The sequence below is a fragment of the Epinephelus moara genome, chromosome 24 (assembly GCF_006386435.1).
Source record: "Epinephelus moara isolate mb chromosome 24, YSFRI_EMoa_1.0, whole genome shotgun sequence".
Classification (NCBI taxonomy): Eukaryota; Metazoa; Chordata; class Actinopteri; order Perciformes; family Serranidae; genus Epinephelus; species Epinephelus moara.
This window is the reverse complement of record NC_065529.1, coordinates 5,011,068-5,024,722: the sequence shown is the minus strand read 5'-3', so window position 1 is coordinate 5,024,722 and position 13,655 is coordinate 5,011,068. Positions and strand designations below refer to the sequence as shown.

At 41.4% G+C, this 13,655-nt stretch overlaps 1 protein-coding gene across 1 annotated transcript in view; it reads right to left on the bottom strand.

The window, feature by feature from the left end:
- cntn3b (contactin 3b) overlaps positions 1-13,655 on the bottom strand; it is a 75,755-nt gene that overhangs the window by 44,382 nt on the left and 17,718 nt on the right. Inside the window, exon 4 of the mRNA XM_050039100.1 lies at positions 5,707-5,882. Coding sequence (XP_049895057.1) covers positions 5,707-5,882 — 176 coding nt within the window. The remainder of the gene's footprint in view (positions 1-5,706; positions 5,883-13,655) is intronic.

Genomic DNA, 13,655 nt, shown 5'->3' with positions numbered 1-13,655 from the left:
AGCTTAGCTTCATTAATTTATCTGTACTAATCGCAGAGATAACAAAGGCTGGCAAACGTTATGCTGAATGATTCAATGTAAATACGGTAGCACCAAACTAATGGAGAGACACTCTTGGTAAAGATGGTAAAAAGGCCGTTATCCTTTTCTCATATTCTGAGCCAAAAACCTTAACATATTACGTGTTGTCTTTGATGGTGACGGCAATGAGATGCGATTAACAAGCGTACACTGTGACCTGTAAATTATGGTTTGTAATTTAAGCTTTTCATCGACCTTCTCAACAATAAAATGATTAATTAGGCTGACCAAACGTCCTCTTTTGCCCGGACATGTCCACTTTTCACGTCCTGTCCGGGGCGTCCGGGGGATGTTTATAAATTGATGATAATGTCCGGTTTTCCTTTCTGAACCCGACAGTCATTCTGTTTTGTTATGTCTGAAACCGAACCGAGCCCAACATTATTTAATTACTAAAGCACTGAGTTTGTGTCACACAGTTGTTATGGTTATAAACTATTCAACAGGCCGGGCGTGCGCCGTGGGTGCTCTGTGGAGAGGCAGACCTCAGTGTTTGAGACGGGAGCGGGCGGCGGGAGGTCCGACGCTTCTAGCGAGAGGAGAGGGAGAAATATAACAAAATAAGATAAAATAGGAAAAACCTGTCTCCCTCTTTAATTTTATTTTCAGCGTTTAATCAAGGCGGAAGCCGGCAGCGGAGAGGCAGAAACAAACAGCCAATGTGTCTGTGTTATGTTCAGGTGTTAAAAAAGGAAAAAATGATCCACACACCGATAAAGCTCCCATTAATCCATTTAATTTTCTGTCAAGTGACGTTTCGAGCAACGCAGGCTCTTCCTCAGACTTGTAATAGGATACAAACAGAAACGCCATCTTTAAATACCCACTGTAATCAGTGAGATGAATCACAGCTGTGTGCAAACCAGACATATAAAGAAATGAAAAAATACAGACAAAGATGTATTAATATAAATACAGTAGTCCAGCATAAACATGAAGAGTGACCTTAAGTACACACATATCTATAGTACACATATATGTAAAAACGTCACCCTACATGAATATGAAAGTACACATCATATAGTACAAGATCAGCGAATACAAAATAGCCCAAAAGGTCCATACTTGCATAACAAATAGAGGCATATTATCCAAGATATATATATATATATATATTATCCAAGATATATATACATAATTTACATATTTTATACATACCCCAAAGTTTCAGAGGTCTTGTAGTTTTCCCAATGTAAGACAGTTACATTGGGAAAACTACAAGACCTTTGAAAACCCACATAACAGAACATCGCAGCAACATTAGGACTAATGTAGCTTCTAGTCCCGTGGCTGTACATTTTTCAAAAGCAAAACACAATATTTCTACTCTAAAATACGTTGGAATAGAAACTGTTAAACATCCACGCAGAGGGGGGGACATAAACACCTTGCTACTTAAAAGGGAATTATTCTGGATGCATATGTTAGGCACTTTAGCTCTTAAAGGGCTCAATAAAGAGTTTGACATCAGACCTTTTCTGTGATTTGTGTACTGTGTTTTTTTCATGTGGTTCTACCTTATCTGTTTCTTCATCTATAATCTGAGTGCAATGTAAGGTGTTTCTATTTCCCTGACTAAAAATTTACACAAGAGGGGCCTCTTATAGGTAGTACAGTATGACGGCTTTAAGCCTGAGTCCTTGATTGTGAGTACTTCTACTTTGGGGTATGTATAAAATATGTAAATTGTGTATATATCTTGGATAATATGCCTCTATTTGTTATGCAAGTATGGACCTTTTGGGCTATTTTGTATTCGCTGATCTTGTACTATATGATGTGTACTTTCATATTTATGTAGGGTTACGTTTTTTACATATATGTGTACTCTAGATATGTGTGTACTTAAGGTCACTCTTCACGTTTATGCTGGACTACTGTATTTATATTAATGCATCTTTGTCTGTATTTTTTCATTTCTTTATATGTCTGGTTTGCACACAGCTGTGATTCATCTCACTGATTACGGTGGGTATTTAAAGATGGCATTTCTGTTTGTATCCTATTACAAGTCTGAGGAAGAGCCTGCATTCCTCGAGACGTCACTTGACAGAAAATTAAATGGATTAATGGGAGCTCTATTGGTGTGCGGATCATTTTTTCCTTTTTTGATACATTTTAGAAGTTTATGATCCAGAACCCTTTCAATATTTATTTGGGATGTGCGTGTTATTATCTTTTTTCTAATGTTCAGGTGTTGTCATGTAAATAACAGTGCCCAAGCAATAAACAGGACAGACAATAGGATTTTATTTATTTATACACTACATTTTCACTGAAAGTTGACCGAATCCGACCCGAGCCCGAATACAATTTATACATTTTTGACCGAACCCGGCCCGACCCGTCGGGTAGGCCTACCGTCGGGACCCATCGGGCTCGGATCGGGTAGCCACACTCTAGTGTGTGTATGTGTCCCCTATATCTATAGGGGCCTATCTGAATTTCTGTCTTTGAGAGATATTATTTTGTAATATAACTGAATTTTCTATCCATACATATAAACTTCAAATATATTAAAATTATAAGGCATCTTTGAGTAAACTGCGAGTATCATTTAAGTAGGCTATCTTGTGGCCGGGCCGAATGTCCTCTTTTTTGGAAATCAAAATATGGTCACCCTAGATTAATATATCCCTCCAATGCGTAGTTTAGGCCCTTTTGGTTACTTCTCAATGGGTCAATGTCATTGGTCCGACATCCCATTAGTCCGACGGTTGGTGGTACTGAATGGCTCCCGGCGGGCGTGTTTCTACCTTGATGGTGCACCGCGACCAACTCTGGGTCAGCTGGGAAAGGCTTGAGGCGAAGCAGGCTCACGGCTTATGTGTTTGCCACTTTCTTTTTCATTTTAACCCACACCATGATCTTTTCCTAACCCTAACCAAGTGGTTTTTGTGCCTAAACCTAACCAGACCTTAACCACAGGGCATCATGATGATTTCGGAACAACGGGACTTCGGAACAATGGGTTTAATATGGTCGGAACAATGGGATGTCGGACCAATGGGCTGTCGGACCAATGGGCAGTTCCCCTTCTCAATGACATCTGATCGTTATGTCCTCAAAAATCATCAATCGCCTCCTGCGAAATGCCGTGTACTGTGATACCTGCCATAGCGCCCAATAGCATCACTGAATGTTGATAGTTTATCCGAGTAAGTGGAGGGGAGTGTGGCTTAGCCATAGGTCAATTATAGTCACTTCTAGCTTCAAACATCCTAGATGGCATTGACCAAATTGACAAACTCAAGGATTTAGTGGGTGACAGTGGCCATGTCCATTATTTTATTATCCTATACAGTTTATGAGGTCAACCTTACTTACTGTTTTGACGGAAGAATTGGAATTTGGTATTACTGAAATGGATATGTAAAACTGGAAGTGGAGCCATTCTGAAAGCGGTGAGGACTAAACTCAATAAAACGTTATAGGCGGTCACTGAGGAGTAAGCTCTTTGTTTCCAAAATTGTACCGAACAACTCGCAAGATTTTGGTGGTGTCTCCACATCAAGGATAACACTCTATTATGTACACAGAGAGGAGGATGGGCGCACAAACTCAAACCAAACTGGCACCACCGGCTATCTAACCCAACACACACAGACAAGTTAGAGTGGCGCTCAACCCTGACAGTTCTTCTGATGGTGAGTCACACTATTTACCAATGCTTCGTGATGCAGAGAATGCCTACATTTGACTCAGCTTCTAGATGGGTGTGGGGGTGATGTCTATCATAATATATGGTGGTTTGTGGATGTGACTGCTGGGTTAAGCTTGTCATGTTAGCCACTACACGATAATGGTAACGTAATTTTATAAGCATCTCCCAATCTTTTGTTAACTGCAATGTTAGTCATGCACCACCCACTGTACTGAAACTCAAAGTCACGCACTGTTTCATTTTCGCTGCTGTCATTCAACTCCATGGGAACAGGTCTTACCACTTTATTTGGTCTTTTTTGGCTAAAAAAGCATAGGCTATTGGGTTTTTGACTTTGTCCGAGGTTCTTTGTATCTCATCAAATCTTTCAAACCCCATTGTATCAACACCTAACTAGTCTGAAGAACATTGCTGTTGTTGCTGTAGCCAGTTTTGTTTCCCATTCCTACACCACAGTCATACTGTTCAGTGTTTCATCTCCACGTTATGAGAGCTAGATATTGCATGGAAACTTAGCCTGGCAAATCATGACACTGCATGAAAAACTTCCCTGTGGCCCAAAAAAGCATATTTCCATGTTAATCACCATTATAACACAAGATGTTGACAGAACACCTCCAACCACAAACAATGTCAATCTTTAATCTTTGTTTTACAAGTGTTTTTAATCATGAAAGGTTTATATTTGCAAAACTTTCCCAGAGCTGAGAACAGATATGTTTATATGCTTGAAGTTATCCCAATGTAAAGTCTTGGCTGAGCGGGACCTAAAGGCAAGGCCAGTAGAGAAACATTAATGTGCATTTGCTGTGGGCCAATATTGCCACATTCCCAGATCTCAGCATTAACTCAATGAGTACAATTTCAACATAACCAGTGACAATGCCAAAACTATGTAAATAAGACCCAGCTTGTACAAAACTAGATTTCTCTTCAAGGCTGTATGACAAAGATGAGCTATCAGTAATACAATGTATATGTTGATTGCAGTCGTGTTTCGTTCTATGCATTATTTCAGTTGTTTATATTGTGAGAAATGTGGGCCATAGGAGGACAAGTGAGCTTCTAGTGGTTGAAGCTGAATTTTGAAGGTAAGCAAAGCAGCAAAGAAGGCATGACATTTCTATCTTAGGGCAGTGGCCTCATTACATGGAAAAGCAGAGTATCAGCCATGCTGATCTCCTAGACCTCCCTCACTGTGCATTAGGCAGGACAATAAATGTCAAGCAGCTCTGCTCTTCACCCGGTCCCCGCAAGTGAGATTCATTACTGGCTATAGGGATAATGGCAGTCCATCTCCTGAGAGGAAGTGAAATGCTCTCTATCCTTGGGACATGATCAATAGTCAGCAGGCTTGATCAAGAGAGGAGAGGTGCCTCTACAGTGCCTGTCTGGAAGATAGGACCCCACTCCACAGCATCACTTTCCAACCTGGCCTTTTGTCTTTCCAGCAGTCGGCTGACAGAGCGGCACACAGCCCGCCGCTGTCTCATCCACACGCAATCTGCTGTATATGTTATGAATAAAGAAGTGGCTGGTGATTACAAAGACACAAATACTTCTTAAGCATCATTTGTGTTTGTCTCCTTTAAAGTGTGGATCACAGGGGCTGGCGTATCACTTGGCAAAATATGAGTCAATTCGGACTGAGCATAGATGCTGTCAGAGCTGGAACCACTAATGAGAATCAATGGAGTTCAGAGGCAGTCAGAAGCTGCCTCACCCACTGTGTTTGTTGCATCTGACATTTCATTCGATTACCATTTCCCCTCTCGAAAATCTATTCTCAGGCAATCTAAATGAGAAATCGGAATGGTGAATGAAAAAAAGGAGGCCTGGGCCACAACAACCATATTACACACATGTCAGACTGATATACAGCAGATACAAAGAGACGCCAGAATGTCATAAGTACGTAAGAGTGGTGCCAAGAACGTGTTAACATTTGTAGGATCACTTACATGCAAAGTGCAGGCTGGCTCTGCGGCTGAGGATGGACCCCCACGTGTTGAAGGCCGTGCACTGGTACACCCCTGTGTCTTGGTCCTTGTCCAGGTTGCTAATGATCAGGCTGCCCCCAGACATGTGACGCCGGTAGTCATTCCCCAGATCAATGAGTGTTCCGTTTAGTGACCATCTGGAAAAACGCAAACACAATCAGTGGCTGAGCCCCCTGGAGATGCACGCTCACAGTGTTTATCACAGAGATCGATTTGATCGGTTGCATCATGCTGAGAAGATAAAAGGTGAGTAATAAGAGTAGGATTCTGTATCGTTAACAGAGAACGCTGAATGTCCCTTACAGCAAGTTTGGAATAAAGTACACCTTTCTTGACACTGAGGACAGTTATAGCTTCTAGTTTTCAACAGTTTGACTTCATTCAAGTATTTTGTTTTCTATTAATGCAGGCAAGATTCCAAATTTGTGCAAATCTGGTGTTTTTATTGATTTTCTTCCCACTTGCATGGTGAAGTGGGTTTTATTTCATCTTACTTTTAATTACTTCCACTAAAGATGTTATGTTTTTGGTTCAGATTGTAAGTCTCCTAGGAGAATATCTAAAATACATCAACAGATTCCATCGACATTTGGTGGAAATTCAGGCCATGGGTTGAGAAACAAGTGTTTTGGTGCAGTTAAGGAATACAAGAATAGTGAGAGGAAGCATTGTGAGAACTGTTTGCTCATTTTAGCCCCGCTGGAGACATCGCAGTGTCAATCTGTTGGTCTTTGACTGAAATATCTCAACAACTATTGGATTGATTATCATAAAACTCTGTACAGACATCATGTTCTCCAGAGGATGTATCCTAATGACTTTGGTGATCCCTTACTTTTCCTGCACCACCATGGGGTTGGCATTTGTGGTTTAGAGTGAAATATCTCAACTACTGTTGGATGGATTGCATCAAAATTTGGTAAATATTAATGATAAATCACAATGACTTTGGTTATTCTCCGACTTTTTAACTGGCACCACAACAAGAAGTCAACTTTTTCACTTATCCAGACAAATCGAAACATCAAAAGGATGGACTGATAAAACAGTTTGTACAGACTAATACTTCCTTAGATTTATCCTACTGACTTTGGTGATCCTTGACTTTTCCTCCACCACCATGAGGTTTACATTTGTGGTTTTCAGTGTAATCTCTTCACAACTATTGGATGAACTGCACTAAAGTTTGAAACACAAATTCATCACTTTAGGATGAACTGTATTAACTTTGGCGGTCCCCTGACTTTTCAGGTCAAAATTTCACTTTGTCCAATACTTTGGTTTATGAAATACGTGCGAAACCTAAGATGTTTCCATGAGCCTCAGCCATATTTTGTATTCAGTGATAATTAGCACAAGTTAGCATGCTAATACAGAGAGGGAGTAATACAATCTTCTTCTCAAGTAAAAGTAGCAATTTTACAATAAAGTACTGCAGTATTATTGAAAATTTTATTCAAAGTATATAAGTAAAAGTACTGGCTATGGAGTCAAAATGGGCTCTGTTCAGTGTTACATCATCATATATTATACTATTGGATTATTATTGATGCTTAATATTAATATAGAACCTAACCATACGTTAACCACAGCGTTCAACATATCTGCAAAATAACATGCAAATATTACATATCTGTGGTTTGCAGAAAGGTACAATGCCAACGGTTAATTTTGGCAACTGGGTTGATTCTTCTTGCTGGGCCTGGGTGATATGCAGAAAATCAAATATCACAGTATTTTTTGACCATCTGTATTGCAATGATATTGTAGGGTTGACTAAAGGCGCTTTCAAAAAATACTTACACAATGACTTTTTTTGACAAACAGTCATCAGTAATGTGGATACAATGACACGATAAAGTGGGTGAAGGCAAGTAAAAGAACAGCTAGAACAGTCTGGTCAGTTCACTTTACACCACTTTACTGTAATGCAGCCTTTAAAACCAGGAAAAGACAACACTTACCATGTGACACTATCCAAATTATAAGACGATATCTAGTCTGATATCATGATATTGATACAATATTATAACACTTTCTGAAATTGAGGAATTACATAAAAAATAAAGAAAAGAATATGGCAAAAGCATCCCATCATTGTGTATCTTTATGTGCATTTTGACGCAGACATGGATCCAGATGCAGATTAAAAACGCCTTAACATTTTGTGTCATTAAAATTACAAATCTAAAGGACTGTGCAGCCCTGGCAGAGTTATGCGCTCTCTGAGTGCTTTCTAATTAGTTCGTGTTTGTGCTTTTGTGTTTCTGACTTATTGCTTTCTGACACCTTCATATTGCATTGTCTACAGACCATTTCCTGCAAAGAAAGGTCACGAGATACTTTGTCATGCAAGCTCAGTTCAGGAAGTGACAGCTATTAATCACTCTACCAACAGAGACAAAACACTGAATAATGTTCTCGGTGAACAATAAAAACACTTTGTATGTTATTTACTGAAATCTACAGTCTTTCTGCCTGACAGCCACGTACATGAAGGAGATGTATATAAGTAATACCTATAAGAGGACGGAGGGTAACAGGCCTCTATCTCAGAACATTAACACAGATGAAAAATTACTCTTCCCTATAGAAATATGAGAAACACAGAATTATTGGAATGCCGAGTGTAAATCTGCCTTTGTGACAGGAATTTGAAATGACAATTCCAATGATAAAGAGAAAAAAAAAATCAATATCTTGTTTTTTTTCCCTCCAAGGCAAACTAACAGGCTGTTAGAATGATGCTTCATGCAGTCTTAGAGCCAGTCATGGCTCTCCACAGTCTCCTGCCTGACAGACTACAAAAGACGAAGCTGTCTTTCATCTTGTAGCTTGCATTATTCATCTAACAGTCTGTGCCAGTCACTTAATCTGACTGATTTTGTCACTGTTCCAACAATGATATTACTTTTAAATATACAATACTTGTCATGGCAAAGCTTATGTATCTAAGAATATATATGAAAACACACACTCCAATATCAACACACACTTTACGGTTATATTTTTTGGATGAAGTCCGTGTATTTCTCCATTTGAATTCTCCATTGTCCTTTCCCTTCCCTGTTTGTGCCAAAGGGAGGATTATTGTATGTGCAAGAGGGGAGGAGGTTAAATGGAAAAGGATGAGAAGCTAGTTAGACTTGCAGCCACCCAGCATGATTGAACTTAATGGGAGAGGAAGGTGGGCAGCCTGGACAGATCACACACCCTTGGAGCAGACAGCCGGTTGGGTGTGATGGTGTTTCTGCACCACAGGCACAATCAGTGAGCCACCTACCTACTCTTGCTGCAGAAACACCTGAGACAGGCTCGACTATTAGAAGACATGGGGAACCTTGTTAGCCTTTTTCATGAGCCCAGGAAAGGTGGACGTGATTTAAAGGTGTACGGAAAGATCAGCATGAGTAAAAAGAGGGTAGAGTGGGTGGCCTCATAGATAATTGAACTATTTAAAGGATAATACTGACATTTTAATAGCTGCTTTGTCACCTCTTTGTCATTACTGGCAAGTTGTGAACAAAATAGCTTGCGCTCGCAATTTCTTACATGTTGACAGTGAGAGGCAAGTGAAAAAATGTGAGCCTTCACACCAAGGAGATGTGAGGAAACATCAGCACAACACATCTAAGACTAATCTCTTCATACCAAAGGGTGTTCAAATTTGCCACTTTCTCTTAATAAGCCAATAGCAAATATTGGTAAGCCTTCTGTAACTATAAAGGTTAATGAGTCATTAATTAATGGTAATAAACCATTAAGTCTACAGTTATAACAAAAAATCTACCAACCCATACCACCACATTCATTCACCTCACTGGGTTAGGTTGAGGAAAAGAATTTTTACTGGATGTGACATGACGATGGGTGTGACAATGTTATATTAGGATGTGACGTTACATAATTACGTAATGTCATTACATTACGTAATGACATGGCGTTACGTGGGGTCATGACGTTATGTGACAACGTGACACTGACTAAACATGGACTTTTGGTTTCACATGAGACACCAACAGCAGCCTCCAGGAATAAAGTTCTGCATATTTTTATCCATCTGTACACCAAGACTAGCCTGGTGAAACCATCCTGATCTTGCGAGCTCATATTCTATTTCGCTCCGCAGATCAGTCTGGCCATGCAATCATTAAGGCACATTCTGGCATCGGTTAAAGCTTACCGGGCCAGTCACAACCGTTTATTACTTTGGGCCGGGCACGTCATCAGAATAGAAGGGACAAGGAGCGAGTGAATGCATTTCGTAAACAACAAACATGGCTACTGATTTTGAAACTGCTATGGTAAATGTGTTGAACGAACTGCAGAGCAAACGGCTGCACTGAAAGCTTTTATTGAAAAAAAGGATGTGTTTGCCGTCCTTCCTACGGGGTTTGGTAAGTTTAATTTACCAACTGGCTCCGTTGATCGGGAAAAAGATGGGACTCAGTGAAAACCCAGTGGCTGATCGGGAAAAAGATGGGACTCAGTGAAAACCCAGTGGCTATTGTTGTCTCTCCGCTAGCTGCTCTCATGAAGGAGCAGGTCAGGGAAGCAACCAAGCTGGGAATCACAGCCATGCAACTCGGAGTCCACAGTGAGGGGAATCACAGCCATGCAACTCGGAGTCCACAGTGAGGAGGAAATCCGTAAAGACGGCAACACTCTTTCCCAGACATCATCACAGCTCATCGCTGCTGCAGCTTGCTGGTCCGTTTACAGTGGCGTTGTGCTAGCCTACGTCACACGTTTCGTTTACTCTGACTGGTTTTCCGTCTTTCCAATTGCGTGAAGGGCACTTTGAGTGACAGCCGTCGATAGTGCCCCTCGGGAATAGAGGAAATGTATAGTCTGTGTCCAGACCCATTCACGTATTGCGAATTGGGCCTGGCAACGCCAGGCTACACTAAGACATCCTCCCTTTGCGGACTTTGTTGTAAATGTTTTTTTAAGTCATTTATATATTTATTTGGAGGTCTCTGATGAAATAAGGTTTAATGAAAATGTAGGATTTTCCACAACTTGGCAACTGAAATGTTGTATTTATTAATGACTTACAGCAAAGCAGCAACCTCCAGGGAAAAATTAGACCAACGCTGAAGTGCCAAAAAAACTGCAGTTCCTCTAAAGGCCACTTGAGGCTGACTCCACCAGTGAGTCAATATTCCATCCACACCCTTGATAAAATGCCAGTTTTACAGCTGAAATAAACGTGTTTACAGCCTAATAAAAAAAATGTTTTGAACTCTATAGCTAATTCCCCCTTCAGGCAAACTGTACGGGAGAGACTTAACGTCATGACAGGCTGTCTATGGATAGTGTCCTTGGGCTCTCAGATCCACCCATTGCTCCCCCAGAGCTCCACCCTCTCACTGACAAATTGTCAATTCTGGCTCCAAAAATCCAAGATGGCAACGGCCAAAATACCAGACTTGAGGCTTCAAAACAGGAGTCAACAAACCAGTGGGTGAACTTTTTCTCTTCTTAATGTTTACCAACCACCATACAAGTAGACACTGATTTATTTTAAGGGGTCACAAGTTATCACAATACCCTGCTCATTGGGACAGAGGATATTTAACTTAAAAAATTACAACAATAATTGAAAAGCAGGTTTCTACATGTTCCCAGCCTATTGCTAATGCACAAGCCATCATAGCGGTATTAGTTCTTTGTAGCTGTGTGTGTATCCTCCATTATAATTCCCTCTCAAACACAAACTGCATCAGTAAAATGGAGAGGCAGTGCAGGCAGAGCAGAGGTCTTAATGCTAGCACAGACCAAACTGAATCATACTGAATCTCACACCACATCAGGTGGAGCGGAGCTTACAGTGCGTCCAACAGAGTCCAGGAGAACAGTCTTATTTGCTGCGGTGTGCTGCAGGCGCGAGCTGATCTGAGCATGCTCCGAATGAACTCCCCGTGACCTTGAGGTTCACATCAATTTTGCATGAGGTCTCCTCATCAAATAGACTGGGGATTGTACTGCAGCACTGGCTCACCTGGCTTTCCTTCAGGCCAGACACCCACAGAGACGGCAGTGACCACACAGACTGCGTACTGTTAGCGCGCACACACACACACACACACACACACACACACGCACACGCACACACACAGTGACACACACGCAGAGCTTAGAGCTGATAATGGAAATTCAACTGCTGACCAGGGTACTCTCTACAATTATGTTTAGTAGGTTATTGCTGCTGCTTTTTAATAAATTGATGTTCATTTGGCTCTCAGGCCAAATGTAACATGATAAATATTCCTAAAACCACCCTGTATCACTGTGAGTGTTTCCGTGTGTGTGTGGGTTTGTGAATCTGTGTGTATGTGTGTGTGTGTGTGTATATCAGCTTCTATGGAATTACTGAAATATTAACAGACATGCAGTACGTGTGCACACACATATACACACACACAGTCATAAACCCTTACCGGAAGATATAATACCATTTACAATTACAGTTTACAGTCTGGATATATGATGCATTTATTTAAAGTAAAAGAAGTCAATAAAAGCATATTCATCAAGCACCAACAGAGTAAATAACTCAAAAAACCTTTTAGAAAATATCTATTCTTTATTGAAAACCACAGGCTGGGATTCTTCTTCTTTATCCCATTGGTTTTGAAATGATCCCATAAGCCCAAGGGTCATAGAATTTTCTCACCCTCTAAAAGGACATGTAACCCTCCAAAAGATAAAAATCGATTCAATTTGAAACAATTTCAAGATTCAGCCCTGTTATCTGGCTCTATGCTGCAACAGAATTCATAACAAAAGAATAACATCTTCTAATCACACCTTTGCAGTTCTATTTATGCTCCTGTTACCCTGAGCCGACCCGTAAACAAAGGTAGAGTCATACATCTGCCTGAAGTCACATTACATGATAGCAGACACCAGCTAGAGTACTTTTTTATTCCCCCTTTCCAATCACTGCTGTGCCCTTGATCCTGTGTTACAGCAGATTCATAGTAAACACAGTGACAGGTGTATTCATAAAGCACAGCTCTGAGCCCTGGAGTGTGCTCTGGCGCTACACTGGACTATTTGTCAACGGGAGAACTGTCAGGGTTCCCGTTCATATATTCATGGTGTCACAGAGTGGGCGAGGCAGAGGGAGAGCATCGAAGTGCTGGAAACAGAATCAGGCGATATGAAGCCAACTAGTGAGGGTTATGAGCATAAACACTAATGACCACCTGGCTACTCGTTTCATCATATCCTCTTTAGTCTATATTCAGCCTCATCGCCAGAATAAATGTTGGCATTATACATTTCTAGGCAGCACTGTGGTGCAGCGGTGGTGCAGTGGACAGCACCGTCGCCTCACAGCAAGAGCATTCTGGATTCGAACCCACCACTTCTGTGTGGAGTTTGCATGTTCTCCCCATGTTAGTATGAGTTTTCACTGGGTCCTCTGGCTTCCTCCCACGGTCCAAAGACATGCAGGCTAGGTTCACTGGTGACTTTAAATTGACTGTATGTGTGAATGTGAGCATAAATGGCTGTCTGTCTCTATGGGCTATGGGTTTCGCAGACCGGGCGAGGCGGGGGCGCAGCGCACCTGCGCTTCGCCAACTGGGTGTGGCCAGGCGGATTTTGCAAGTTTGGCACACCGTGCGCCTGGCGCAGCTACTCCTCTTTCCCACTTCCATCCCTCCTACCTATGCAAGTCGGAAAGAGGAAGGAGAGAAGGCGTGGAGTGGGTTTTACACACATCACACCAATCAAATGTGGCCCTCTCCTCGCCCTTAAATGCGCCGCGCGAAGGCGTAATGAGAGTTTACTCAATTCGCCATGGCAGAAGAGAGCAGCAGCGTCAGACAGCCAAACTTCTCCCAGGAGGAAACTGATGTTTTGGTCCGGGAGGTCTGCTCGCAGTGTCCGAATATATA